At 40.2% G+C, this 27,965-nt stretch overlaps 2 protein-coding genes across 12 annotated transcripts in view; one reads left to right on the top strand and one right to left on the bottom strand.

Annotated features, from left to right (window-relative positions):
- The window catches only part of CHID1 (chitinase domain containing 1), a 131,384-nt gene extending 117,281 nt beyond the window's left edge, over positions 1–14,103 (bottom strand). For 4 of the 6 annotated variants that reach the window (XM_072865652.1, XM_072865655.1, XM_072865656.1 and 1 more), the window contains exons 1-7: positions 13,990–14,103; positions 10,542–10,684; positions 9,010–9,159; positions 8,024–8,156; positions 6,993–7,037; positions 5,545–5,651; positions 3,988–4,049 (exon numbers count right to left, since the gene is read on the bottom strand). In XM_072865652.1, the coding sequence (XP_072721753.1) occupies positions 3,988–4,049; positions 5,545–5,651; positions 6,993–7,037; positions 8,024–8,156; positions 9,010–9,159; positions 10,542–10,667 (623 nt within the window). In that variant the 5' untranslated portion in view covers positions 10,668–10,684; positions 13,990–14,103. Of the gene's footprint in view, positions 1–3,987; positions 4,050–5,544; positions 5,652–6,992; positions 7,038–8,023; positions 8,157–9,009; positions 9,160–10,541; positions 10,685–12,371; positions 12,446–13,837; positions 13,911–13,989 lie in introns of those variants that run through there. The other 2 variants (XM_072865653.1, XM_072865654.1) reach the window with 2 other exon arrangements.
- A 5,942-nt stretch (positions 14,104–20,045) lies between these two features.
- The window catches only part of AP2A2 (adaptor related protein complex 2 subunit alpha 2), a 46,948-nt gene continuing 39,028 nt past the window's right edge, over positions 20,046–27,965 (top strand). For all 6 annotated transcript variants that reach the window (XM_072864353.1, XM_072864351.1, XM_072864352.1 and 3 more), the window contains exon 1: positions 20,046–20,235. In XM_072864353.1, coding sequence (XP_072720454.1) covers positions 20,169–20,235 — 67 coding nt within the window. In that variant the 5' untranslated portion in view covers positions 20,046–20,168. The remainder of the gene's footprint in view (positions 20,236–27,965) is intronic.

The raw sequence follows: 27,965 nt of genomic DNA, 5'->3' as shown, positions 1-27,965 counted from the left end.
AGGGCTAACAGAGAAGTGTGTAAATTTGCCTCATTTTAAAAATGCTCAGTGATCACAGCTTCTTAAAGAGGCTGGTCACAGGATTTATGGGTTACAGAAGCTTTGCAGAGAGCTAACACTGTTACCTTGTTATATGGAGATACTTAGAAAATTTGTCATGAGGTCTTTAGGCAATTCATTGTTTCGAGCCCCAACATCAAGACAATGGGGAGAGCATGTGTTATGAAGATGTCATCATGCCTCTTTAATCCTGCCAAAATTCACATTCAGCTATTGAAAAAAAAAAAAGGTATCTCATGGGGACACTTGCTCAGCTGATGTATACTGAGAAGTGAGCTTCAGCTGCAATTAATCCAGCTTTCTGATTTATCAAGTAGTGCTTAAACCATAACCCAATTTATTAGTGAGTTACAACACTAATTTGCACATTGTCAGTTTCTTTTGCAGACTCACCTGCCTCAAGAAATATTGGTGCACTCCACTAAAAAGTATCACTGCACATAGTCTTTAGAGACTGGATGCTGATTTCATAGCTGAAACACTGTATCAAGCACAAATGTTCCATAAGCAAATCCCACTCTCTAGTCATTTTAAGTCTGATTAAAGAAACCTGTGCTATATTAAGTGTTCCTGTACCACTAAGGTAGTGCACGATGGGATCATGGATCTTTTCCATTACACTATTCAAAAAATAACAGGAATCATTTCCACAGCTTTCCGCTCAACACAGATACATAAAAGGATGCACTAGAATAATTGAGTGCTATTTTATTATTTATTAGTTTAATAGCTAGGTACCCACTTACTTTAGGTTTTGAAAAATGAAAACCATAATGATTCTACGTGAAATATTTTTTACTTAGATCCACACCACCACTCTATCATTTCTTAAGGCAAGCTAGCAGCTACAGCATTTCCCCAGATACTCTTATGCACCTCTGTGGAGTCTCAATAACCTGTTGCTAACTGGTTATGTGAGACTACTCCTTATATATCAGGAAAAAAAAAATATGATTTTTTATTTTCTTTTTAAACTAAAACATGTTCACACTAAATAATAGAAATAAATTGTATAAGCTAGGCAGGTCTCCTTGTATTGTCAGACAGCTCTGAAAGTAATCTGAAGGCAGACTGTCTGTTCCTAGGAGCATCATTATGATCTTCTGTTCCTTTACCGAGAAGTAGGTTAAGCTACTTTCAGGTGTTTGACCTTGAAGGATCTGAATCAGGAAAGCCTACACTATGTACCTAATAGTTAATACAGATGCTTTCTATGGAGCGTACACAATTGCTGTTCTATGAATGCCTCACATCTCCGAAGGATTAGGGGTCATGTCTGTGTTGACACCTCCTGTCAACTGACTCCTACCCTTCCGAGGTTAAGAACATGCTTTACTACTGGTGTTTTGTCACTTTCGAAAGACACAATCTGGCAAGGAAAATCAGGTATGAATCATGTTACAATACTGCCACTCTGTGGGCTAAAGAGGTCACAGGCCGCTCCAATTCTCTTCTGGCAGGAACAAGCAAAGCAAAAGACCATCCATGCTTACCCATTTATAAATAATAACTGTGCTATTCAAAAGGAAATTAACAGATCCCAAAGTAACAGCACTCAATGTGCAATAAAAATACAGGCTTACCAAGGTGCTAAGTTCACTTAATTCTGCCCCTTCAGATCTGTTCAAAGCACCTGTTCACTCCAAAAAACATTGACAGGGAAAACCCCTGGGGCACTGGATACCCAAGCCATCCAGTTTTAGAGCAAGTGATAGACAAACTGACTTAATCTCAAAATGAAGACACCAGTCCCATAACTTACAAGCATCATGAGACAGATTTTTAATGTAATGATGCATTTCTACTTTCACAAAACAACTGTTATTCCACACACAAGCCTAGCTTCAGCTTGCTGCCTAGACCAGCCTTATTCAGAATCCTTGTCTCTGAGGAGGCAAGCCCAACACAAGGAATTTTCAACTTAAACACCCTAACCATTTCTAGGGGAGTGGCAATAAAGGGAAGAAAGAAACGACAGATGAGTTTACAATGAAGCACTTAAATCAAAACTAGTCTTGAAGAGGAGGAAAATCTGCAGTTCATAACTTTTGTTTCTATTCACATTTTTCTGCCAAACATCATTTTTCAAATTTTTAGTTAGGATAATCCTAAAGTCTTGTTCACAGGTAGCCACATATGATCAAACATTACTGACTTGGAGCAATGGGGACAGTTACCATTCTACTCTATGAGAATAACCCTTTCTTTCCCTGAAGTTATGGAAAATACTTTGCACTCCTGTCTATCAATAACAGACAGAATATGTAAGTGGTGCTTCCATCCTTCACCCAAATAACACTCGAGTACTGAAGGCTAGAGCAACAACACAGCTGTACCTGCTTCAGTACAAACTGTTCTTATCACACAAGATGGGACAAGCAATGCTGTTTTGAACCAGCATTACTCCTGGCAAAGAGTAACATTTTTACTATGCCTTAAGTAAACTCACCCTGGAGCTAATAAAAATGTTTTGTTCATGTGTGTCATTGGCAATACAGCACTTTGATGCTAGTGTGCTTAAATTGGTCTTCAGTGAGTCTTAAAATTACAGTAATACAGTCTGTCTTACATTCATGTAAGTTAACTAATAGGAAAAGCATCAATTTTACTGAAATACAGTAAGCACAGTAGATAAACTCACCACTACACCCAGCTTCTGGCTGGCAGTTACTATTTGCTTAAATCACCTTGCTGGCTGTCTTACTAACACATTGCAATAGGTTCAGAGCTCAGTATAGAGATCAACTCTTAGGAACAAGCTGGCAAGTTACCTAATTATGCACAAGAGCATGTAGCTTAAGGATTATTTGTTCCAGTGCAAATGGTGGAGCCCCTGACAAGGCTACAAAGATTCTGCAGTTTCAGTTCTTCGTTCACAAGTGTTGATTTTATAGGGAAAAGGTAGGACTCCGTTACTAACATACTCAGTTCGAAAAGTAACTATTACATGCTATCAGTCAGTAACATTTGCCCTAAACCGAATAACCTGAAAGTAACTATTTCTGAAAAGTGAAAGTCTTCCATAATGAAGTCTGCATTCTATGGAGCTTTCTTTTAAGCTATTTTCACCCAGACATTTTAGGCAATAGAGACCTGGTAGGAATGCTGTGCTTTAGGGAATGGATGCCTGAATTTCCTTATGGAACTAATACAAAACCTTCAGATTGTTGCACTGAATCATTCATTTCACCACATGTTCTGCCTTTTCCTCCTGAAGCAGCAGTTTGGAGCTTACCTTACCTTGACTCTGTCCAAGATGTTAAGACAGCCAAGGAAAACAAGTTAGAGCATGTCAGGAAACAGCTTAATATGGATAAGCCCTTTAGTTTTAGCAGCTACAATAAATGCAGACTCACTGAAACTTCATAGTGGAGCTACCAAAAAGTAGATCAACTACTCCAAAGCTTAAAATATACTGTGTTTGCAAGAACTGGAAGCCAGTTTCTCCCTAGATTTGCTTCAGGTTGGGGATTTTGGTTTTAGTTTCAGTATGTCTAAAAGATCTCTACATAAAGGTTTGGAAGGTTTCCAAATCAACTTAAATTTGGTTGTCTTGAAAGCATCCCACACTTCCAAGCTTCATCCAGTAACCCAAACCAATCAATGTTATAATAAAGGCCAGTGCCAACATCTGAGTACGCATGCAACTGAGGTACCCTCTTCACCCACCTACAACAGTAACATCTTGCAGAACTCAAGTATGAAAGGCTAATCTGGTCTGCTAGGTCCGCTACGAAGATTATTATGTAATCTTTGAGCTCATGTGGAGTGGAGTCTTCTACTTCATTCTAAGATAAGTGGAACAACTTCAGCTGTCCTAGAACGAAGTGTATTTATTATGACAAGTTCAAGTCAGCATGGACAAACTACAAAGATGCTTTATAAGAGACGATTTTTAGGAATTCCATCCTAGAGACATATACTCACATTTGCTTTTGATTTCCCAGCTGACTCCAAACTTCAACTACAAAACCATCAAAATTTTCATTCTAAAGGGAATCAACAATATACAGTTAATCACCATGCTTATTCATTATGCTTGTATCAGATGATAATACAGTATCAAAGCACACAATTACTGTAGTTTTTCTTGTACTATTACAGATTGAACATGCTTTGTATTCTTATACCACCTTCATCTTTAGTGCAACGTTTCATGAAGAAGTCAGAGAACCACAAATTATTTAACAAACATGCAAAAGTTGAAAATCTCTATTAGTTATCCATGACTTCTACTCTTATAGGATAAACCAGTATCAGACTGGGAAAATGCAGCCATTAATGAAAGATGGTTGTTAAGCAAATCATTTGACACACATTTATATGTATAGTGGGAAAAAACTCATGAGCTCTTGAGTCTAAAGATGTAAATGCTAACTTAGCATATGCATGATTCCAAACATCTCCCACAATTAATCTCACTTGTGATAATTTATGTTTAGCATGATCAAGGATACTGTTGTACTTCTTGTACCCTTTCCTTAAGAGGCCAACTGTTACTGAGGACCTAAACTTGATGTATCAGTTACAAATTTTAAGAAACTACTCAGTTTACCTCTACATCCGTCTTCCTCTAAAGCACATTAAGATTTCTTTACATCGTGTAGCAAGTGAGAAAACTTATTCTGACGGTAATTAGTCAGGCTGTCATGAATCAACCACTGAAGCTGAATGTCTTTTGGGTGCAACTTGTCTAGTCCTACACATGCATAGCTCTAAGGCCATGAGCTAAGGGGCTGCCCAGAAAACCTTAGCAAACAGTAATTATTCCTTAAAAGGAAATCCTATTCTCCTCTCCCCAGGCTATTAACATTTTAAGGAAACTGGTTTATCAAACCTGAGCAAAACTGTACAGATAAGTAACAGATAAGTAACAAGATACAAAACAGTAACAGATAAGCAGCAAGTTATTCTTGGTATTAAAAGCAGCTCATTAGCTCTAGCACACTGGGCCTGAATGCACTCCTGTACAGCAAACAGCACTCATTGTACCTGTAACCCTTTTTCTGCCTATCAAAAAATGCCACTAACCAGTTTAGCCCCTGCTTATTTATTTTAATCGAAATTTAAAAGAAAGCAGTCTGCTCACTAGGCAACCTCCATGAGAAGTTTATCAGGTATCCCCTACTGCCTCTGTAACATTCAGCCTGTCAGCTGCTTGGAACAGGTTTTATCAATCATGATTTATAGCAAGCAAAAGTCACCAGTGCAGCTGCCAACAATAACTTAACAAGGTTATGTTGATCAGACTTATGTACTCACACTTTAGACTTGTAGTTAACTGCACTTAAGTGTTGCTATACTTCGTTACAGGAACTGGACACATACTAGGACACGCTATTAAGAATCCTGCCTCATTATTGTTTTGAGCAGAATTTTATTTTGTAGAATATAAAACTACTGGAAATGAGAAAACACCAATTACAAAAGGAATCAAATATCATCTCACATGATTTTACAAGCATTAGCAAAAAGTCTTTTTACCTTGGCTAGCAGAACCATGTTCTTGGAAAGTTCCTCTATCTCATCCTCACTGCCAAAAACACTCTCGAAGTCCTGGTAGGTCCAGCCATCAAACAAAATTCGAGGCACTATCAAGCAAAGTTGTCAATCAGTAGTGAAAATTAAGAATTTATCTACATTGGAGTATTTCTGCAGAAACAGAATACAGCAGATACAAGCAGAGATGCCACTAAACAACGTATCCCATGATTAAGATCATGGCTGTTTGACCAACTTTAGCAGCACAGATAAATTGACACTGTAGAACATTCTTCATTTTATGCTATAAAGGTCAGTACTGATGCAAGTTTTAAGAAAAGATACCTTCACTTGATTGAACTATCACTTAGGGCCCCAAGTAGAGTCTTAAAAGAACACCAACGTGAAACAGCAATCTTTCTCTAAGTTGTGCATCTCTTCTACTACAAGAACAAGATAGAAAAGTTCACCTCAAACTCTAATTTACTCTTTTGTGCACAGCCCTCTTACTTCACTCTTCCACTCATTTCAAAACCCTATGAAAAATTTTTATTTTGAAAAACATTGGCACTTGAGCTCATGTAATTTCTTTTTCTAACAACACATAACATTAAAAACATAGTCAGAGAAGAGTCAGGAAAACTGCTGTTGGAACAGTCAACAATCACACACACTGGAAAAGCCAACAACTCATACAGAGCTATGTCTAAGCCATTTCTAACTACCAAGGATGTAAAAGAGTATTTTAGAAGAGTCTAGAGAGATTTCAAAGGCTTTACCATCTGGCAGCTGAAGTAATTTAAAATACCTGACTGAGCATTCAATTTTTTTACTGCATTTCAAGTTTCATACTCCCTTCTGAATCAAGAAGGGTTTTACAGTTCCACAGAATTCTTGCTATAGACAAATGTAAGAAGTCTAGCACAGCATTATCTCTATAGCAATGTTTGCCATTTTCCCTAAAAACACACACCGTGGCACATCCCTTGAGTTCCCACCTTCAAGGGGAGAAGAGCCAAAGGAGGACTTTTCTACAATCACGCAGGAAAGTCTGACTGACTAAGATTTGGAATTTCCCCCCCCTCCCTTTTTTTTTTTTTTTTTTTTTTTTAAACTAAGCAGAACCCCTGAGCAACAAGTTTGAAGACTGCTCCCCCAGGTAAACATGTAGTGTTATATACAAAGTACCCCTCCAGAGAGGGCCCTGTGACCCAGGGTTTATCCAGAAACAAGAAAGTTAAGGCAAAACATTAGGGCACCAACAGAATCAACACTTCAATTACTTAACTAACTAGTTAAGTGCTTTTATTTTGCTTCTCAGACTTCTTCCTTCATACAACTATGCTAAGGTAACCTCCCTTCCTCCCATATACACCTGGAACAAAGCCTTCTTTTGCTCTGCTAGCAGTTAACTAAGATAAAAACCAAACAAACATAAAAGAGAAGCTCACCTATTTTGATGTTTTTGGAGGTTTTTCTGACATCTTTCATCCAGCCTGTCAGAGAATATCAAGTAAGAGAACTGTTAAAATATAAATGATGTTGACAATGACAACGTATTTTCAAGCATTCTTCAAATAATGTGGCACAGTTTTATTATATCTATCTTCCTCCCACAGGCTACTAGTTCATAAGCAACACAGACAAAATATCCTCTCATGCACAGAATTTGAAGCTATCCATCTCCACCACAGCATAACTAGCATTTACTACAATCTTACAATAGTCACTACCCAACTTCTCCCTGCTGCTTACAGTTCTGCCTCATCATGGAAACTATCTTACTGCCTACTCAGAACAACACTTCTGTCGTCACCAAGCACCACTTGGGAGGAATTTTCTTCCTTTTTAAGATGGTACTTTCAAGTGTCCCATCCCCTCCTCTTGGCAGTCATTGCACTAGAATGAATTTGTTAGTAGGCACCAACATGGTAAGAATTACAGCTGTTTCAAATGAGATTCCACATTCAATCAAGTTCAAAACCATGAACTACTTAAATAATACTAAGAACATACTAGCCAAAATCTGAACTTGCTGCCAGTTCCTTGACAGTGAAGGAAAAAATTCTCTTCAGATTAAATTTATCTTCCATTCCCAAAACAAATTCACCCAAAGGTTTTTGCAAAGGGGAAAAACCTACAGCAGGTAAACAACTGCACAGTGCAAACACCAAAGACTACTTCTGCCTGTACAGATTCTTTGCCCCTTCCTTTTTTTTAGAGGGGCTTTGTAAACAGCCTGGTAGAAGAGCCAATCTTTCTACTTACTCTTTGGACAGATAAATTATGTATACATGTGGAAGGTGGGGTCAGAAAGAAGTTCACTCTGAAGAAGACTCCCCAAAAATGGAACACATGAAAATACTTCACCATGAGGCAGAGCCAGTAAAACCCACATGCATATATTGCCAAAGCTACCTAGTCTGCAACAAGACTAGTAATCTTACTTGCAATGCATACTCAAAGAAAAAGAAAACAACACCTTTATCAGCATCATGGAGCCCAGTGAACTGGAACCTTTCCTTCCCTCTCCTTTTCACTTGTAACCAGACTGGTGATATTAGTGTAAATTTGTTTCCAAATATTTTAGCAATGTCATAGCCATGGCTGTTCCACTTGCAAAAGAAAGGAGAAAAAAAAAGTGAGAGGCTCAAAAGAAAGATAGACAATTCACTTTACTTTTGACCAATACAAATTCTTTAACACAAATGTAATCATTTGCTAGATCCCCATTTGTTAGTTTCAGGAAACTTTCTGGGATGTTATTTTATTTAAATAAGAAAGTACTCTGGAAACTCTGATAGCTACATAAAAGGCAATCTTCAAACTGTGCAAATTCACCTGAACTACAGGAATTTGCATGTAGATTCCAACATAGTTTTGAATTTACAGACTCTGCATTTATGTTCAAGAGAACTTGAGAAAGGTGAAAATTTGTAGAGCACCTATTTCTCTTTTGAGCACTGTAAGACTGGAACAAGTGAAAAGCATCCTCTAAACAAAAGGAAGAAACATTTATTATTGAAGAAAGGATGCTCTGAATAATTGTAAGACTAGATAGCAAAAGAGATCAGTTTGACAGCGGCATAAAATTTTTTTACTGTTTATTTAGAAGGTTCAAGTTGGTAGCTACATGGTATGAGGACACTTACTAGCCCTTCTATTCCGACTTTACTGCAACTTCACATGGCTCATCAAGGACAAGAGAATACTATCATCTCTGTTTTACCAGTGAAAAGAAAAACAATATGACCTAGACATCCTCCAAGAGATGGATGAGAGAACAAGGGTTTGAGACCACCTGAATCCCAAGCCAGCTTTCAAATAATCCTCTGGCTATTTGACTGTATTTGACCAGAAGTTCCCATTATTATAAAAATGCTTTTAAAGCAGGGATGCAAGATTGCAGATTAGCAGTCTGCTGCATATTCATTCAAAGCACCAATTTTATTCATTTTATTAACTTACGGGAGTAATATATCCCAGAACATCTCCTGAGAAATGTCTTTCCTTCATCTTCTTGGAGCAATAACTTCTGTGTTCCAGTATAATATCCTTTGCCTTTGGATCCACAACTACCAGTCCCCGGTCCTGCACATTTTTATCAGAATGCAGCATCTGGGGGGAGAAGACTATTTTTAGAACCAGCTATATGAAGCAGCCACTTTCAATAGCAACACACTTCAAAAAAAAAAAAATCACATCATTAAACTGGAGCACTCCTTTTAAATGATGCAGAGCAGTTTGATTTAAAACTGAAACAGGAAAGTGCTTAGAAATGATTTGTCATCATCAGTAACTTACTTTGTTTGCAAGGCAAAAAGCATATAAACAAAAAAAAACCAAAGTGATAAGATTAAAGAACATAATTCACCACAACTGATGGTGCTCTGGTCTCTAGTCAATGCTTTCTGGCATGGTACCCCAAAAATGATAAAAAGGTGTTAGGAGTTCTTAACCAAGAATCTGAAGACGACTAAAAGTAATTTAAAAACTGGATATATTTTAGACTGAGCATGCGGCATTATGGTTACCGAAAGCCAAGGTTCTGAACACCTTTCTTTAAGGAAGATCTGCTTCAACTAAAACAGCACAAATAGTTTTAGCAGACAGAAACAGAGTGAGAAGGCCTAATAAAGTGTGCATAGTGAGCACACAGAAACCATCTATTGATTCAGCGTAAGGACTTCAGGGATAAGGCCTGTCTTAACGCTTTGTATTAGGCTCACTACCTGCAGACTAGATTTTCTTCCTGGTAGACATTGAGCAAGCAAGTAATACAAACAATGAGAGATTTATCAAGGGAGAGGATTTTGAACACGTGCACTTTTTTACCTAATGTGCTTAGCAACACTAAGTACATATAATTGGCATATGCACTAGTAAATATACTTCCTCGCCATACACACCCTTTCTCTTGCACTGCTGTGCCTTTTGGCAGTTTTGAAAGAAAACAGGCAGGAAACAAGAACATGCTCAGCAAGTTAAGAGAGACTTCAGCATGTTGGATCCACTTGCTCAGATTGCTACAGGACTCTGAATCATTTCTGCAAAGGACCTGCTGGTTAGAAGGCTCTTCAAACTCTTCTAACAGGATACAGCCTTCCCATTGGCAAGGCTGAGAACACCTTCCCTTCTACCAGTAAATGACCTAGCGCTCTTGGCCCAAACTACTGCTCCCCACCCCCCTTTCCAAAGGGATGGAATTATGTCTCCTTTAGCTATGTAAGAGGGGACAAAAACTTCCTGCTTCTGCAGCATGCATGGTGGATAAAGCTACAGAAGTCTACATCATACTGGTTCAAGGAGTGAACCATTTGGGACACTCATAAAAGCTGAAGGAAAGGATAGCTTCAGGTAGTCTTACTTGTGAGCATAAGCTTCAATGGAAATGCATGGTTGCTTTTAACAGTTTTGACAGAATGAGAGTCCATTTACCAAAGTTCAATTAGTTCACTGCACACGTTAGTTAAGACGAGCATTTCAGTTATTTCTCTTACCTTTTCTTCCAATTTTTTTGTAGCACCTTTCTTTGCATCTGTTTTTGACAGGGTACCTTCAGCTAGCCAGCAAATCACAATAAGAGAAAGTGAAGTACAGAGAAGCCTCACGGTATTTTTCCCCATGTCAAGTTCCTCCTGCCCTGAAAACATAAGGGTTCAAATATCTGAACAGAAGATTAGAACAGTTTAATTCATTTTTTTTGTCTAAGAAGAGTCAAGCAACTGTCTTATCTTCTGCCCTCTAGAATCAGACTTAAGACAGTAGTTTTAATAGTGCTTTTGCTCTGGCAGCAAAATAGCAGAGTATTTTAAGAGATTCCTAGGTTCAAACATCTTTTTTTGTCCTTTGTTTTAGTAGGTGTGTCACAGAGAAAGTGGGTTGGACACTTGCAGCTTCCCTTTTAAAGAATACCTAAAGAAGTGTAACAGTTTACAGCTGAAACTGAGATAAGTGTCTGCTGCCCAGAACAATTATAGTACCACCTTACCTTTTCTAGAGCAAATAAGAGATACCATTTCTTTCTGCTCCTGTGACTTGCTGACTGCGTTAGCAAGTCACAAATTAAGAGACAGAAAGAATTACAGCTATATGCTTATAGCGATGTGCCTTTACTCTAACAGGTAAGAACTTTGCTTTCAGTTCCTCGCCAAGTCAGCGATACACACAAAATTCAAAAAAATAGGGGTCCTTTTAGTCTGGAAGAATGACTTTGATGGTTTGTCCCAGCTCCAGATAAAAGAATTGAGAATTAATAGCAAACCATTCTGTTCAGTGCTATTCATCTATCACACCTTAGTTCTGTCAGAGGAAAGACTTTACAAAAAAATTTCAAATACAGCCAGAGCTTGTTTTTAAACCTCTCCCCATTCATGAGTTGCACTGGTTTTCCAGCCTAGTTCCCAGAAGTGGATAAGAAGAAAACAGAAAAAAATATTTAGCATTAGGGGAACCAAGGCAAAAGGAGGTAAAATACCAGAATGAAGAAAAGCAACCTGTTACTAGTTCTGGAAGTCCTAAGTATCAAACTGGGACTAGCTTTCATCTATAATAAACTAGTGGCTCTAGATACATATCAGGCTGCTTCTCATAATTATGATGTCCTAATGGAGAAAAAAAAAGGTTACCTTTCCCAGAATATTCTGAAGTTTTGTCAAACTTTAAAAATTCTCATGCTTCCTGTATTACTCTGAAGAAGTTTTAACATTTCTACCACTCACTTTAAAGACTTACAGGCTCATTTCTTCAAGTCATTTTTACAAGACTTGTTGTTCTGTTAGCACTAATAACAAGCGCTGCTCAAAGTTTGAGTGTTTTGTTTCTGTACAAAACATCATGTGAGGGATCCTACAACAGCAGATTGAGCACTCTAAAGGAGTACTGTGGCAGTAACATGGTGGCAGAAGGAATGTTAAAGGTTAAATGGAGGTGTACTCAATGAAACAGCAGCGATTTGAGGCCAACAGTGGTAATGCAGAGATGAGGTCAACAACCCAATAAACTTAAGCATATTTGGATGTGGCTGGCTTCGCAGTAAGGTTTTAAAAGGCAGAGATATTTATTGCAGGAGTTACGGATTCTGTAGGAAAACAGAGAGAAGTACATGATAGGGAACAAAGCAGAAGGATCATTGCAGCAGAAGTGCTTGGAAAAAAACAATGCCACTAGCATCAAAGAACACAGAGCATCAAAAACCTCATGTACAAAATTATTTGAAAGCTTTAGTCAAGTCTTATAAATACTGCAAAATAAAAACAGAAAGCCTTTTAATACTTCTTGGATGTAGAGAACAGGGTAAAAGCTAAATTGCTATACCATTTGAAACTCACTATTATTAATAGTTAAGGTGTTATGCTTCTACTTTGACTTCAAGGTCACTGGTAACCCCCTTGTTTTCCACATCCTAAAAAAATTAGACAAAGCAGGTTACTCTTGATAGCATCTATTCTGTTCCATCTACCTTGGCAGGATCTATAAACTACTGCAGAGAGGAACAGTTGAGACCCTGAATAGTCAATACAAGTCTTAATTATTTGGACAGGATATCAATTCTTCCAGAAGCTGGTATATATTGATTTGGAAGTGTTTGATTTCACTTTCAGAAACAATTAGCAACAGCATCCACTTCCCTGAAGAGAAGTTAATGTTTAACAGCTGAAGAACAGAAGTTTAAAAAACCATTACTGAACTCTAATTAGACATCAAAACGTGCTCATTTCCTTGACATGATCATATCCATCTGCCAATTACTGTTAAGTCAACACCCACTCCCAGATCTATAGGAAGCACTGAGCCTGTGGCAAAATGGTTTCTGCCAGTCCAATATTGACTCTTGGTTGGAACCTTATTTTAATAATTTGTTCTTTAACAACAGCAGCTGTTAAAATTAAAGTGAAAATTAAGTAGACAGCATCACTCTACTACATGAAGATGAATTAGTCAAACTTTAAATGCTCTTTATGGAAACTATAAGCATGAATTTTGCAAGCTTTACAAAACTAGATCTCCATCAAGTTTCATAACATCAAGTTTCTGCAAACCTTCCTTCATCATTCTTTAATTCTCCTCAAACTAAACTGAGTAGAACTGTATGAGTTTGGCACTCTTGTTTATTTCCCTTATCACTGCAAAATGCAAGCAAAATTGAAGACTGACTCTGTTTGTGTCCTTGTTCAATTGATACTATGGAAAATTTAAGGTTTAAAACATCTTTTGACAAACTGATCTGAAGTCCAGGTTTTGCTCTAATCCAGGTCACAAATGTTGTTCAACCTGAGTCTCCACATGAGATAACATACTTTTAGTCAGCTGTTTTAAATGCATCTTTATTTTCAAAAGAGAGAAAAGCTGACATAGATTTAGGCTGTCCAAAAGAAGCAACCAAAGAAACTACATAATCTTGGAGGCTGGCACAGTAACTATTTGGAAATCAGAGTTAATGTTTATACTTTATTTCTAAAGCAGAAACTAGATTCTAACTACAGCTGCAGAAGGATTGTGCATCACTTAAGTAAAGGAAGCCCAGGAAGCATGCTATTGATGTGTTTTTAAATTAAAACAACAAAAGCTAGATTCAGGAGTGAAAATAAACCTGTTTCTAACCTGTGTAAACATTACTCCCTTTTCTCTTTTAACGTGCTCTACTTTAACAGAATTGCCTCGCATACTCGTCTGACACTCGAGATACCAAAGCTTTCCACGCAGACCTCAGAGACGGCCAGCAGCCCGCAAGCCTGCCAAGCCAGCGGGCTCCCTCAGAGCAAGCCCTCGCCACGGCCTAGCCCCGAGCTCGTACCCCGTGGGACCACCGAGGCCACCCTCAACTGCCGCGTCGCCCCCTCACTCCAACTGCAGCGCAGGCCAAAGGCTACCGCCGGAGCACAGCCTCACCGCCAGCCCCCTCCTCTTCCCCCAGACAGCCCTCAGCCGCCCGCTGCCACCACCTACCACCCGCCGCCGCTTCGGAAGTAGAGGCGTACGGCACCGCCCCGCCGGCTGACGGGGCAGCGCTGAGGCGGCGGGTAGGGGGAAGAGGCCGCCGGGTGGCGGCTGAGAGCCGGTTGCGCCAACATGGCGGCGAGTCAGTGTTGTTGGTTGCAAGCTCGAGGGAGTGGCTGTTGCTTGGTACCGGCTCTCCGGGGCGGGGCGAGAGGCGCGGGAATGGCTGCCTGCCCCGGCTGAGCCCCAGGTGGAGCCCCCTTGGGCTGTCCCTGGGTGCGCGTTGCACTGGTGCTCGTCAGTACCCGAAGAAAGCAAATGATAGTCACAGTCTAACCGTAAATTCCCTTGGAGAGTCTCTTGGTTTATTCCAAACTGTAGCAAATAGTGTAGGTAAATAGGGAGTTTGGGCTAAAAAATGTGCACTGGCTTGGAGACAAAATGATAGCACAGACAAGGCTGCAGAGAGTTAGCAAGCAATGTTGCTCCAGGTGTGCAGAAAGGTGGGGTCAAATCTCAGATGGCTGTTAACAGGCTTTAAAATAAAAGTTTATGTTTTAAATTGAGATTTTTATTATCTTATGTTTTGATCTTCTACAGTTTGTGTTTTTACGTACAACATGGCTATACTACTAGGATTTTTACTGCAGCAGAAGTTTTGATGTAACCCTGTTATTTCATGGGCTGCTTGCAGGACTAAATACTGTATCAAAAGACTTGATAAAAATGGATGTGTTATGTTGTGATGTAGTGGCAAGCCTAGCATATCCTGGCAGTGCACTTCTCAATGGAAGCCTTTCTGTGACCTGCTTTCTGTGTTGGTTACAGCTTGGTGCAACTTCCCAGAAGCTGAACTGGAAGGTTACCTTATTTTCTCCTGATCTGTCCTCCTCTTTCATCCCCTCTTGTGTAATGAAGATCTTCATGAACATTCTTTAGCACTGAAAAGAAAAATAGAAATTTTTCCTCTGAACAAAAGTCTTGCCAGTGAACCGGATGTATGGTCACTCTGGCAAGTGCTAAGAACCTATACACTTTCTCTGTGCACTAAATCACCCAGATTTAAATTCTAGCAAGTACTTCAGAAAGGAAACTGGTACTCACTAGCACATTTGGACCTACATACTTACAGGCTAAAGAGCAGGAAAAAGGAATGTGTCATACCACTTTTTTAGTGTCACCAGAACACAGCTGAATCCTTCAGCTTTCACTCAAGAAGTGGTGATTTTTTCCATCTCATAGGACTGCTTGATAGGAATGTTTGAAACACAGTACATTTTCATATATAAACTGCCCCAAATTTAAAAGATGCATAACTACATTACCTAAAGTAATTTACAATTGATGTGGTACCAGATTTTCTGTTGTTTCATAACATGCTGTTCATCTCTTACAAACTTTAAATGCTTCCACCTTACACTTCTAAATAGCAGATAGAGATAAGGCATGAGGGCATGAAAAATCAGTTTTGTTTCCAGTCTCTCTGTAATGAAATCTATCATTTCCTGTGTTGCATTCCCATCGTATTATCCTATTGACTCTCTTTCTTGCAGCCTTAGTGGGATTGATCCAAAGGTTTGCTGCAAGTAGTTGACAGGGTGCATGCTGCCATTGAGACAACCTGTAGCTACCTGTAAGGGAATCACAGATCTTATCTCTTAAATGTAAGGATGCACCCAAATTTTTAACACATCTATGAGGTATTGGGCAGTCCCCACCAGAGGCTGACATTCCACTAAGCAAGACTAAAAGATAAGGGGATCTTTATGCTTCTACATTTTCAGTGTTCTCCAAAGAGACAAGAATCTTTATTTGTTCTGGGAATCATGAATGTATCTTGTTTAACTCTCACTGTCTACCCCTGCACTACTTATCAAATTCAGTAACTGAACTTGGCACTATGAATTCCTTTCCTTGAGGAAAGGTACTTGAAGGCTGGGTACCACAATGCTGGGCATCTCAGCACCTAAGTTCCTGCTATGTAACTCATTGTAACTCATTAAATTTCACTTTGCTTTTCCTGGAATTATATCTCATGCTTCTTAACTTTTTTTTTTTCTAGAAATGAAAAAGCCCTGAGCTTTGAAGGTATTTTCCATAAAATACTGATCAGTTTTCTGTTTGTTTTTTCCTCATACTCTAAGCAGTTACTGATTTTGATTATTATTACTGACAATAAGTCTTTTTCTTTAAGTCTACACATTTGTGGCCAGCTCAAAGAGGCATAAATAAGTTTAAAAATGGGGTATGGTTGCCTGTGATAGACCATATCAGTTTTATTTCTGTGTTTTCAGTCTGTACACTATTATTCCTTTAAAAAAGCAGTACCTGAGTAAGACAGGACACCTGGGGGAGAGTAGAAGTGTGCTGCTTTCCTGGCAAGTAACTGTGCATACTCAGAAAATAAAAATGGTGTGGCAGCAAGAAATGAGTGGAAGCCTGTAGTTAAGAAGAAAGCAAGCTATGAGAAACAGCAGGACCTCAGAGATTAAATGAAAAAAACTCCTATGAACTAGAAGGAATTATACAGAGTTTATTGCAATTCACAAAGCCACGCAACTGGCTGACATTACTCTGCCAGAATGCAGGTGGCAAAGGAGATCTTGTTTATAAAAGCTTTATTCACCCTTATTTTATCTCATCTACTCTCTTAGAGTTTATTTAAAGCTTAAGTATTCTATTCTACATTTTAATATAAACCTGGTGTATTGAGCGTAAACCCCTTCTGGTCATGGAGGAGCTCACTGGAAAGAAAAGATCTAGGCAGTTCTGTCCCAAATTTCTGGAAGTTTAGGGTTTCATGATAGTGATGTTATCCTAACTTTGTGTTTCTTACTCTTGAAAGCTGCACATCTGATACTCTGACATGGCAGAAGGCATTGCTGAGAAACCTGTGCTCTCTGTTAATCAACAATGAATGTTAGACGTCAGGTAGAGAAACACGATTGAGTGTACATGTGGAGGAGCCACTGATTCTGTTTTCTCCTTAGCTCTTTTTGCTTTCAGCAATGGTTAGAATGACCACAAGGACTGTTCCTTGAAAGCAATAACTGATGGGGTGAGGGACAAATCTGACAGAAGCAACAAAGGAAAAGGAACAATTCCCTTTCTGTAGTTCCCACAAACAGATACTCACCAGCTGAATTCAGTTTAATGGCAATAGTTTTATGAAGGTCAGTGTAATTATTCAAGCCTTTGTACCAAAGTGCAATGAAATTCTGAAAATTATTAAAGCAACTAATGTATGACATGGGAAAGAAGGGATAGACATTGTGGATTTGTTGGCAAAGAAACATACTGCAAAACATTTTGTGTAATAGGAAAGCATTTCTTGAGACTATTTCCCCTTTAATGCTGATTTTACAGTAATTAGAAATCTCTTAAAAAATCATGACATCTTGAGATGGATAGAACTAATGAAGTCTGTGTTTTCACACACTGGTGTTTTATAAATGTTAATGTTAAACCAAAATGTTTTCCAGATTAACTCAGTGCACTTGTAAAGGGCTCTGCCTAGTGTGAACTCTGTGCTGTGTAATAACAGCTGAGCTCACATTACAGTGTTTCTTTTAGTCAGGATGCATCTAGAGACCATTACAGGCTCTCTTTCCTCTAGCTAACTATTTATTCACATAAAATTTGTATCTTCTCCCTACCAAAACTGTCTGAAATGGGCTAATAAGCTCTAAATTACAAGGCAGTAAGGGCAGACATATACCTACACGTTCGCCATAATTGCATAAGCCTTTGTTGAGGCAAAAAGAAGACAGGGAGCAAGGATGAATATAGTAAGGCCTCAAAAGTCAGTCAAAGGAGGTTGACATAAAATAACCAGGGCATATGTACTGCATACTGAGCCACTTCAAATGAAATATTTAGCAGTATAGTTACAAAACGAGAGAGCTCCGCATGGGCTAACTACTTGAATATTTACCCCAGTTCTCAAGCAGAATTTGCAGCCCATGCTTAGCTTGGTGCTGCCACAGCTATTCTGCTAGTAGTATTTAAGTCACCACTTAACAGGTAGTTTAAGTGTACCTGCATGACTTGCAGTTGCAGTATTGACTGGAATAGAGCCAGACAGGACTGATATACTTAGCCTTTAGGTGTCGCTGCTCTTAAGAGTAGAAATTAGTTGAACATTTTGGCTAGCTCAGGAAAGATATTTTTTCTGAAACAGAAACTCCTACATAGTGACATCTTTTCAGCTTCAAAGGTAAATGGAAATTATTGTTAAGCATCAAAATCTGTTTGTAAGGCTATGAAAAAGTAGAGTTTTCTTCATGTAAGCCTACAGATGCAGAGAATCTGAGTTGAATATAAGACTAGTTGTGCACAACTGCCTGTAGTTGCACTTGGTCTACAAAATGGATCCAGGGAGAAATGGATATATGCGTGACTACCACATATTGTCATCTTGTCCTTCTAATAGATACTTACACAACTAAAAAGCACTCATGTAACAATGTATCCTGAAAACATGCAGAACAGACACTTGAGAGGTGACCTAACTGAGGTGTATGGCCACTATCAGAGAGATAGTATCAAGTATTATGTAGTTCTTTACCTATGAGAGAAAAATGTATCATTAACTTAAAGGCACTGAAGCTTGATAAATTGAAATAAGATGCAAGCTCTAGATCAGGAGGATTAACCATGGGAACGAACTACCCAAGGAAACAGTGAATTTGATAGTGTCAGATCAAGATTGAGTGCCTTTCTGGAATATAGGCTGTAGCTAAAAGCTAGATACTGGGCTCAATTCAGGGGAAAAAAGGAAAAAAAAAAGGAACAGGTGAAACGAAATGGCTTGAAGTATACAGGAAAACAGATTAAATGACTGATTGATCTCCAGTAGCCCTAAACCCCATGATTCTACAGGTCATTCAGTAGCCCTAAACCCCATGATTCTACAGGTCATTATAACCCACTAAATATACTAATCACTTGCATTACAACTGAAATTCTCAGCATAATTTTGGTTAGGCAGACTAGGCCAGTTTTCATACCATTTGAATCTATTTTCAGCTGGTGAGATTAAATGCTCTGCGCAGTCCTACCTCTTTGGCATGTTTAAGACAGTTTAACCTTGAAATGTTTTCAACCTCAGGAGTAGATGTGGCACAGGACTGTGTTGCTCTGCATGTTCGTAACCTTCATGAGAAACATGTGGCCCTGGCTTTGCCCAGAGGAGTGTGAATCGCCACATATAACTGAGAGCAACAGCGTCACGCAACTAAGGGCAGGCTCACAAGCACTATGTGACAAAGGATGGTTCTGCATATAGTAGCTTTTGGGTTTGCAAATGTTCAGAGTGACTATGCAGGTTATGTGAAGTAGATCCCGTGCGCTGTTTTGGGGCCCCTTTTGAGCTGGAGGACTGAGGCACAGCCTCTGTCAGGCCACCCTGTGGAAAGCATGATCTTACATACTGTACCATAGACAGTCTGTACTCCGCTCTCCACATTTTAGAAATAAGATCCTAGAGTAACAGACTGCTCAAAGTTTACTGATGAAGTGAAATTTTCTTGTCTCCTGATCTGCCGTCCCTCTCCTTCTCCCTCAGAAGTTACGTCCTCTGAGGCACCAGCGAAGCCCGATATTTCTCCTTCAGAAATCATAAAACTTCTCGATCATTAGGGGCATGGGGAGAGGAAGGGATTAGTCTGCTCCTGAGCAGGGAGCATGCAGTGGATTCACCCGCGGATCCAGCAGTTGGAGCAGCCCTGCCGACCCCTCACAGGGAAGGGCGCCACCGCTGACGTCGGCCTGGGCCCGTTTGCCCTCTGATAGCGGTGACTGGTAATCGCGTCCCAGCAGCGGCACCGCCGATCTCCGGCGCCCAGCCTCCAAGCAGTCACCACTCCCAGACCGCAGGATCGCCTGCGCTCCAGCGGGGATATCCGGGGCATGGCCCAAGGAGTCGGGGGAGAGGCCAGGGACCCTGCCGGCCGCGGCGGCGGAGGGGAGGCCTGGCGCAGCCCGCGGCGCCCCCGCCTGCGCGCGGCAGGTGGCGCCAGAGCCTCGCGCGCCCGCCGCCCGCGGGGGCGCGGGAGCCGTCCCGGCGCCTGCGCGCTGCAGAGGCGGCGGCCGTGGCAGCGGCCTGAAGAGCCCCGCGGGGAGAGCGGGCGGCGGTGGTAGTTGTGGTGGTTTGGCGTGTCGCTGGGCGACCGTGATCGTGCGCCACGATGCCTGCGGTGTCGAAGGGCGATGGCATGCGGGGCTTGGCCGTCTTCATCTCCGATATCCGGAACTGTGAGTGGCGGCTGAGGCGTGGTGGGGTTGGGGCCTGGGCCGGGCCGGCCGTTGCCCGGTGGGGCCGGGGCTTCTTTCCCTCAGTCCCTTCCCCAATGCTTTGCTTTTCCCCCTGTCCCCCGCAGCGGGCTGCTCGGAGCGCTCCTGCCTCATGAAATGGCGGCGCGCCCTGGGGGGCAGCAGGGGAGGCGGCGTGGCGGGGGGGGGGCAGCCTGAGGCTTTCGGCTGTGGGTTTGGGTTGGTTTGTGCGTTTTAGGTGGGTTGGTTGGGGTATTTCCCTCCCTCCCCTCCCCCCCGCGCTGTTGCGGAGGGGCGCTGTGTGTTGTGGTCGCTGCCCCGGCGGAAGGGGGTGCGGAGAGGTTGGTGCCCGGCGTCGTTGTTGTTTATAAGGCGCTGAAGCGAAGCTGGCATGTATTCGGGGTGCGGGTGGGTTTGTGGCGGGCCAGAGAGAGGCGTCTCTGGTCTCCTTCCAAATCCGTGAACGGCTTTCAATTCAAAACGTCATTGTTGGAAAGCAGGCCTCTGTAAGGGTGCCTGCGAGCAGGGCCTTGTGTGAGTATGCCTGGGCTTGGCTTAAATTCGCTTTAAAATTCTGCTTTGACAGAAACCAGCTCTTAGGATCTGTGTAATTAAAAATGGGATGGCGAGGGGTGCAAGTGAGTGTCCCCCTGAGGGAAGAGGGGGGAGCATGCCTGAGAGCATGCAGGGCAGAGAGGAGGAGTACAAATCTGCTGCTGCTTGGTGTGTGGGGGAAAGGTGTGTGTCTGGGGGCAGGTTTCAGCTGTTGAGCTTTCCTTTTTGACTGAGAATTGCATGTGATAGCGGTTTAATATTAATCTGAGTTAGAGATCTAAGGGTATGATGTGGCAGGAATTGCTTGGGGAAGGGCTAAGGTCACTGTGGTTGGTGTGATGAAACAGCTCTTTTTTGTCCACCTATGTGTGTCTCTAGATTACTTGAGGCTACTTTAAAAGCAATGGCAGTAAGGTTTCCTCTCTAACAGATGAAAGTGGATTTGGAGAAATTTTTTTAATGCAAATTATGATGATCTAACTAGGTTTGTATTGGGATGACCACACTGGCTTGAAAAACTCCTCATGTTGATGACTTCTAATACAAAAAGCTGGGGAGAAGACTATACTGATAAAATGAGACTGTTTAAATGCAGAGTTTCCTTAAACTAAATTCAGGTGTTTTGGACTTCTAGCCATGTAAACAGGGGCTTTGTATGTAAAATTCAAGGTCATTAATCTTCCTTACAGCAGAAGCTATTTGAATGTTTTTTTCAGAACAGAGTTGCAAGTCCTTAAGTTTCTTCACACTTCACTCTTGTATGTGTAGAAGAAGGATTATAAAATGTATTGTGTATCAGTTCAAGGTTATGTGAATGCTCTTGTACTTTGTCTCGTTGGCCCAACTATTTACTGAAAATTTTCTAGCACCCTGGTATTCAATGCAAGCTGCATGTGTAACACAGGTTCACCTGGTGTCATAGCATTTAAGACTTGCTGTTGTATCTAGCCACTTTTTTTTATTATTGTTTTCATTTGTTTAGCTAGAAGTAGTATGATTTTATTCCTCAATGTCTCTTCTATCTTGCAGTTGGTTAACACATTTGTCCACTCTTGTTTTCAGTTGGCATTTAGTAGAAGGGAATACAAGAGAAACATTCAAGCTCTTAGGTTCTTAACCTATGCTTAAAGATGTGGAGTAACAAGATTTAAGGTAGTAGGATAGAACAAATTAACTACTGGTTAGGATAGAACAAATTAACTACTGATTTCCCCACAAGCTTGCCAGAGTGTAGGCAGTTTGGGAACTCTGATGGAACAACCACCTCTTTGTCCAGATTGGACAACAAACCTCTCATGTTCTCAGTGTCTGCAAGAGTGATGAAGATGTAACTGGCTTGTGAAACAAATAAAATGTTAACACTTTCACTGTTTAAACAAAGACTGATATTTCTCAAATGTTTTGCCCCTGTCCAGACAGCTGTTTGGGAGCTGTAATTCTGTATCTTTCATCTTCATAATGAAGTAACTACATCTTCCAAATAGCTGCAAAAGAGCTGATACCTACCACTGGTAGGTGATCTATGCAGTGTGCAAATAGCTGTCTAATGGCATTTGAGTCTTTTTCCTTTAAGGGAGCTCCAAGCGTTGCCAGCTAACCATGGGCTGGTGTATGCTGACTAAGATTCCCCAAAATAAGTACTTGAGTACTCTCTAGAGATTCTGTGCTTTGCAGGCACTGGTATTGGCTTAAGTTCCATCTTTCCCTCTTCAGAGTGGGGAGCTAGATGTTTGTCAAGAACAAAAAGTAGCAGCTGTTGAGGTGAACAGAATCTTTTGACTTGTCAAAAATTGTTTGTTCAAAAAAAATCTAAGAAAATGTTCCTGTTCTGAGATGGGAGGGAAGCTAGACACCAAGTGCAGCTCTTAACCTCTGTTTCTAGCCTTAAAGTTGGACTAAATATCTGGCAGTTGTACTGATGTGCAAAGTGCCTGCTGGCATTCTGAATTTCAGTCTTAATTTTGGCATGGTTGGACTCATTTATCTCTCTGTAATATTACCAGAAGGGCCTGACGTTTTTAGTTTACTCATAATCTGGAAGGGCTGTAGGGAATGTTGAAACATGGTGTGTGTGTTTTTTCTGAAAGATTTTGCGCAGATAAGGAATCTACATTATAGATGTTGCTGAAAAATGAAAATGCACTTGTTGTGTGCTGAATGTGCTCAGGTGGATGCACATCATGTGATTTCAAGGTAATAAAATAACCAAACTTCAGGGGGATACTTAAGTAAATTTAGACTGTCTACCTTTAGAAATGCTTAATCTTCTTGCATCAAGTCTTATTTCTGAGGCATTTGTACCTACAATGTCTGCAGCACTAAATAATGCATCATCTTCTTACAAGTTTATTATATTACTGATTTGGGAGTGATGCTTGTCTTGCCTGTCTGTTACAGGCTTCAGAAAAGTCTTACTTGATAGCAATTTTCAGTGCTTACAACTGTAGTTGGTTGTGAGTGAACGAACAGCTCATACTGCTGGTCTGTCTTTAATAGTTAAAAGGTTGGTTGCCACTTCTGTGTCAGTTAGGCCTATTTTTGGCTCTTGAGTTATCTATTAAACTTCCTGATCTGTGTGTTAAACGCTGCTTCTATGCCATATATGACTTTGAATATAAGAATTACTTTCTATGTGACTTTAAAAAGTCTACTTAAGACACTAATTTCTCAAAAGTCTCTAAAGCTGTTCATAAAAAAAGTCAGCATACTACTTGTAGCAGCAATTGTAAAATATTTTAAGGGGCAAAAGTGCCTCATAACGCTTTGCTCTAGTCTCTGTGGAACTGTAATATTGAGTGACTTTTTCACAGCAAAATGTTCTTTATTCATACAAATATTAAGTGAATTTTCAAAATCCAATAGTATAAGAAAATGAATTATCCTGCAGTTCCTGATAGCTCTCCAGAATTTTGTTTCAGGGCAGCTTCTGGTTGGTGGCCCTCTACTTTGCATATAGAGGGCCCTAGTGCAGATGGCAGGAAAAAAAAGAATTTTTAAGAAAATAACTCTTAGGTGCCTGGCAACTTGCCAGTAGATGTATGAGCTTTTCTAGAAACTTGCTCAGTTGAATTGTTTTATAGTATATATGAAATAGCTTTTTAGCTTATCTTTTGTAGACACCAGAGAAGAGACAAGAAAGCTGAAGTACTTGGTTACAATAGCCCAGTTAATTAGCACTTAGTTAACGTGGTCCACCGATAAAATAGCAAGGTGTGGCTATGCCATAAAATAGATTGTGGTGGTAGTGGAAAGCTCTGAATCCTGTGGTTTGGTGAAGTGCCATCCAGACTTAGGAGTTCAGGTCAGGAAGAGTCCTTGTCGCTGCTTGGATGAAGTGCCTGATGAACTAAAACCCAACAAGATCCGCATGTGTTATAAGCGTATGGACTCCTGCAAGAAATACTTAAACAGCATGTTAAGTCTTTTCTTGTATGCACTGCAGAGCTGCTGAAGTGATTTGGCTTATGCACGATGTTGGTTTATAAACTCTTCAGCTGTCTTGGCTGACAGATACATCAGCAGGAGTCTGTCTTCATTTCTTGAGAATAGCTTTATGCTTACCTGGTGATGAAGTACTTCAAAGTCATTCGTCACTCAACCTATTCTGTTGCAATAACAGTATTATCTGCTATTCACCCTGAAAACTAGGAAAGCTTGCTCTTCTCCTTTCTTTTAAAGGTGGCAGTGTAGAAATAGTTTCTATTACAATATTAAGTGTACTACTAGTAACGCTCTCCTCCACTGTAAAATCAGGACATTATATACTCTTGGGTTGATGAAATGGGTCTACACAGAGGCAAAAGCTGCTTTTGCCACAGGCTTGGAGGACGAGACAGTTCTTCATTTCCCTCACTATTTTAGATAACTCTCACCTTTTCAGTGTCACCTTAGAAGTTGGACAGAGGGAGGAAGGATTCCTTTAGTTTGTTCTCCAAATGTTTCTGTATATGTTCTGTTCCAAGATACTGTTCCTTTCTCCTTGGGCTATATTTTTTCCCTAATTAAAACCCAACAGATATATTAAAGGTTTATCTCTTCTCATGGAACTTAATGCTAATGCATTAATGCATTCCTCTTTGTACTGGACAGCAAGTGTCCAGAGGCTGAAGCCTCTTGAAGTCTGACTTCAGTAGCTTTGCTTCACTGAACTGGGACTGGTGCATCAGGTCACGGATAAGCAAGTGGGGATTAAAAAAGGCTGGTTCATGAAATTCATCATATGGTGATCACCCTTTTGAGTGGGTGGTAGATAATGGAGTGCATTACGTTTGTGTGTGGGAGGGGCATGCACATGAATTAAATGACCACGTGGGTATGTATAGAGTTATTTGTTCTCTGTGAGAACAGCCACACAGTGAAACAAACTTCACATAGGGTGAGTTGGGCACATACAGCTTGTTTTAGTCATGTATGTCAGTAATATGACTTTCAGTGTGTAGGCTAAAGCTACTGCATTTTTCCTTTTATTTGCATTGGGTATAGTTTTAAAGTGGGACTTGAGTTACTTCTGTAGACAGTCAATGACTTCTTTATCTGTATTCTTAGATTACTTATCTCTTTGAAGAAATCTGAAGGCAAGGCATCTTGATTTGCTCTCCTATTTCTCTTGCAAGGCAATGGCCGCTCATATAATATGGACAGTTTCTGGCCTGAAAAAACCTGAAGAGCATGCTGCTTAGAGCTATAATAAGCACTAAGTCTTGCATCACTTGCTAATATTTGCAGGAGAGTGATTTAAGGAAAACACAATTAGCATGAGATTAATCCGAGGAGGATGTGTAAAACAGAATGAGTGTTCTGACCATAGCCTCTCTGTCTTAGCTTTCTTCTGGTTGTTTCATGGAACTCTGACATACTGAGGTTTTTTGGGGTTGGTTTGTTTGTCACACTTGTTGCATTTGTGCATGTTTGGCTGAGAAAAGAGGAGAGTAGGCAAAAAGATGATAATTAATAGATGAGAGGTAGTAAAGAGCTAGAATCTTTCATGTGACATCCAACCTCTCCATTAGAGACACTGGAAAATATAACATCTGCTGAATTTGAAATCCTTTGGATAAAGGCTGCCCATCAGGACTGGTAAGAGGAAGTTAGGAACTATTGCAGAGACTATTACATATCTTCATCAATTAATGCAGAGCTCATATAGGATTTTTTTAGGGCCCTTGAGATAGTAGTTTAGAAGTGATATTAAACTAGGAGACTTTGGATAAGCCTCAAACTGTTCTTCTATTATTTGAACTTGAACTAAGGTAGAAGAGCGTCCACAGTGACTTGTAGTAAAACAATGCAAATACTGCCTTGACCTGTTTAAGGGAGTGTAACTGTACAGTGTGAAAATACTGTTCAAGGAAATGACTACTTAAATGCTGCTCAGTCAAGGAAGGAGGAAGAGCTGCTTTATGTAGTAACCTAACCTTGCACTTTTGGTTTTGCATATCTTCTTAGCTTAAAGCATCTCTTTTGATAGGAGTCAATGTCGTTTTGTCAACTACACTTCCAAATAGATGTTTTATATGTCATAAAGTCACTCAGATATGAGCTTCCAATAAGCTTTCCATTCATTTGGGGAAGGATCTGGTATTAAGCTAGACCCTATTACCTAGTTACTCCTCAAACTCTTTCACAGTTTGAGCTGTAGTGTTTTCTTTAACTTGTGGTGCCTAGTTAGCAAAAACCATCCATGGTAGGCACCTAGAATTATTAAACTTGTATTAAATTGCTGCAGTTAGAGTATCTGAATTGTGATAGGATTTGGAAGCCACCATGTGCTCTTTTGCATTTATTTCCCTTATGAGGACAAGGAGTTAATGGATTACTGGATTACAGTAAAGCCTGCGACTCCCTACTGTTTCATGTTAAGTGTTGTTATAAGGGCAAATCTCTAGCAGCATACTGGAGGAAGAAGTAACTTCTGTGGATAGTAGTTCACTTACTATGCAGAATATTAGAAAATGTACACTACAGAGTTCTTAATGTGATCAGTAGGTCACTGATCTCTTTGCCTGTAGTACTGGATATCTAATCACAACAGGGGGTCCCAAGGTGCAGCAATCTTCAACTGCCTTTGTGCCATTCGTGATCTTCAACATGACAGACAAGCACTTCTTTCTTCTGATCAAACATATCTTGTGAAAGGACAACATGCACTCATGTTTTTGATCATAACAGGATGTTAATACATCATTAAGCAAAAAGCTTCTTGTTCTGAAGCCTTGAACTGATCAATTTGTGAACAAAACTGAAGCTATACTAATGTCTTGTGAAGGTTTAGTATTTTATAGTAGTCTCTTTGGATTAGTTTCACAGTGAGTTTGTAAACAATAGCACCACTGTCCTCCTTCAGACATACTCAGGTGGATCTGGAACTTGCACCTCTATTGTAGTACTCTAGATAGTTTAACCAAATGAAGGAATTTATGCAGGCAGACTTGCATAATGTGAGGGCAGCCATACAGCAAACAGACCATTCTAATGTATTGCTGTGTGACCTGCCTCCCTTCTGGCCCTCTTCCCTGCTGTGCTAAATAACCAGCTGAGAGATTAGGGAGAGGTGGAGGATCGATTTGGTGTTTTACTTAATGAAGCTAGTGATCTGCATAGCAAATGGCTAATGTATACTCTAGAGCTGTAACATGAGTATCTGTCCTGCTGGCAGGTAAAAGTAGTGGTTTAATTTACTGATATGAGATGTAAGTACTATAAAGCTCTTTCACAAAGGCAAGAATGGATGCACTGATTACTTTTACATGAGTATTTTCCTGTAAGTATTTGCACTATTTTTACTGTAGAGATGCTAGTGTTTGTTTTGATTTGCACCCCCTTTTTAAACCAGTTTCTTTGTCCTCTGACAGCAAGGCTTAAGAAAGCAGTGCAGTCTTAGCATCATGCTTGTAAGCTGTTTCAGCAATAGGAAAGGCAAGTGGGTCATTTGAGTGCTTTATGCCAACTAAAGTGTGTTTGGATGGTGAACATGATGAACTTGCTCTCTAGCTGGTCATGTATTTTGCTGTCTTCTGCTGGCATTATCACTTGTAGTAAAGCTGATACGACTTACCCTTTGGATATTAAATAAACCAATTTTGTTTTCAACTGTTTGGCTCCCTAACTGACCTGCAGCAGTACAAGGTAGTAGCAGGAATGTGTATGCCAGTAGGAGA

This window comes from Ciconia boyciana, chromosome 6 (genome assembly GCF_034638445.1).
Source record: "Ciconia boyciana chromosome 6, ASM3463844v1, whole genome shotgun sequence".
Lineage (NCBI taxonomy): Eukaryota > Metazoa > Chordata > Aves > Ciconiiformes > Ciconiidae > Ciconia > Ciconia boyciana.
The sequence above is the reverse complement of the archived record's forward strand: the minus strand, read 5'-3'. Positions and strand labels throughout refer to the sequence as shown.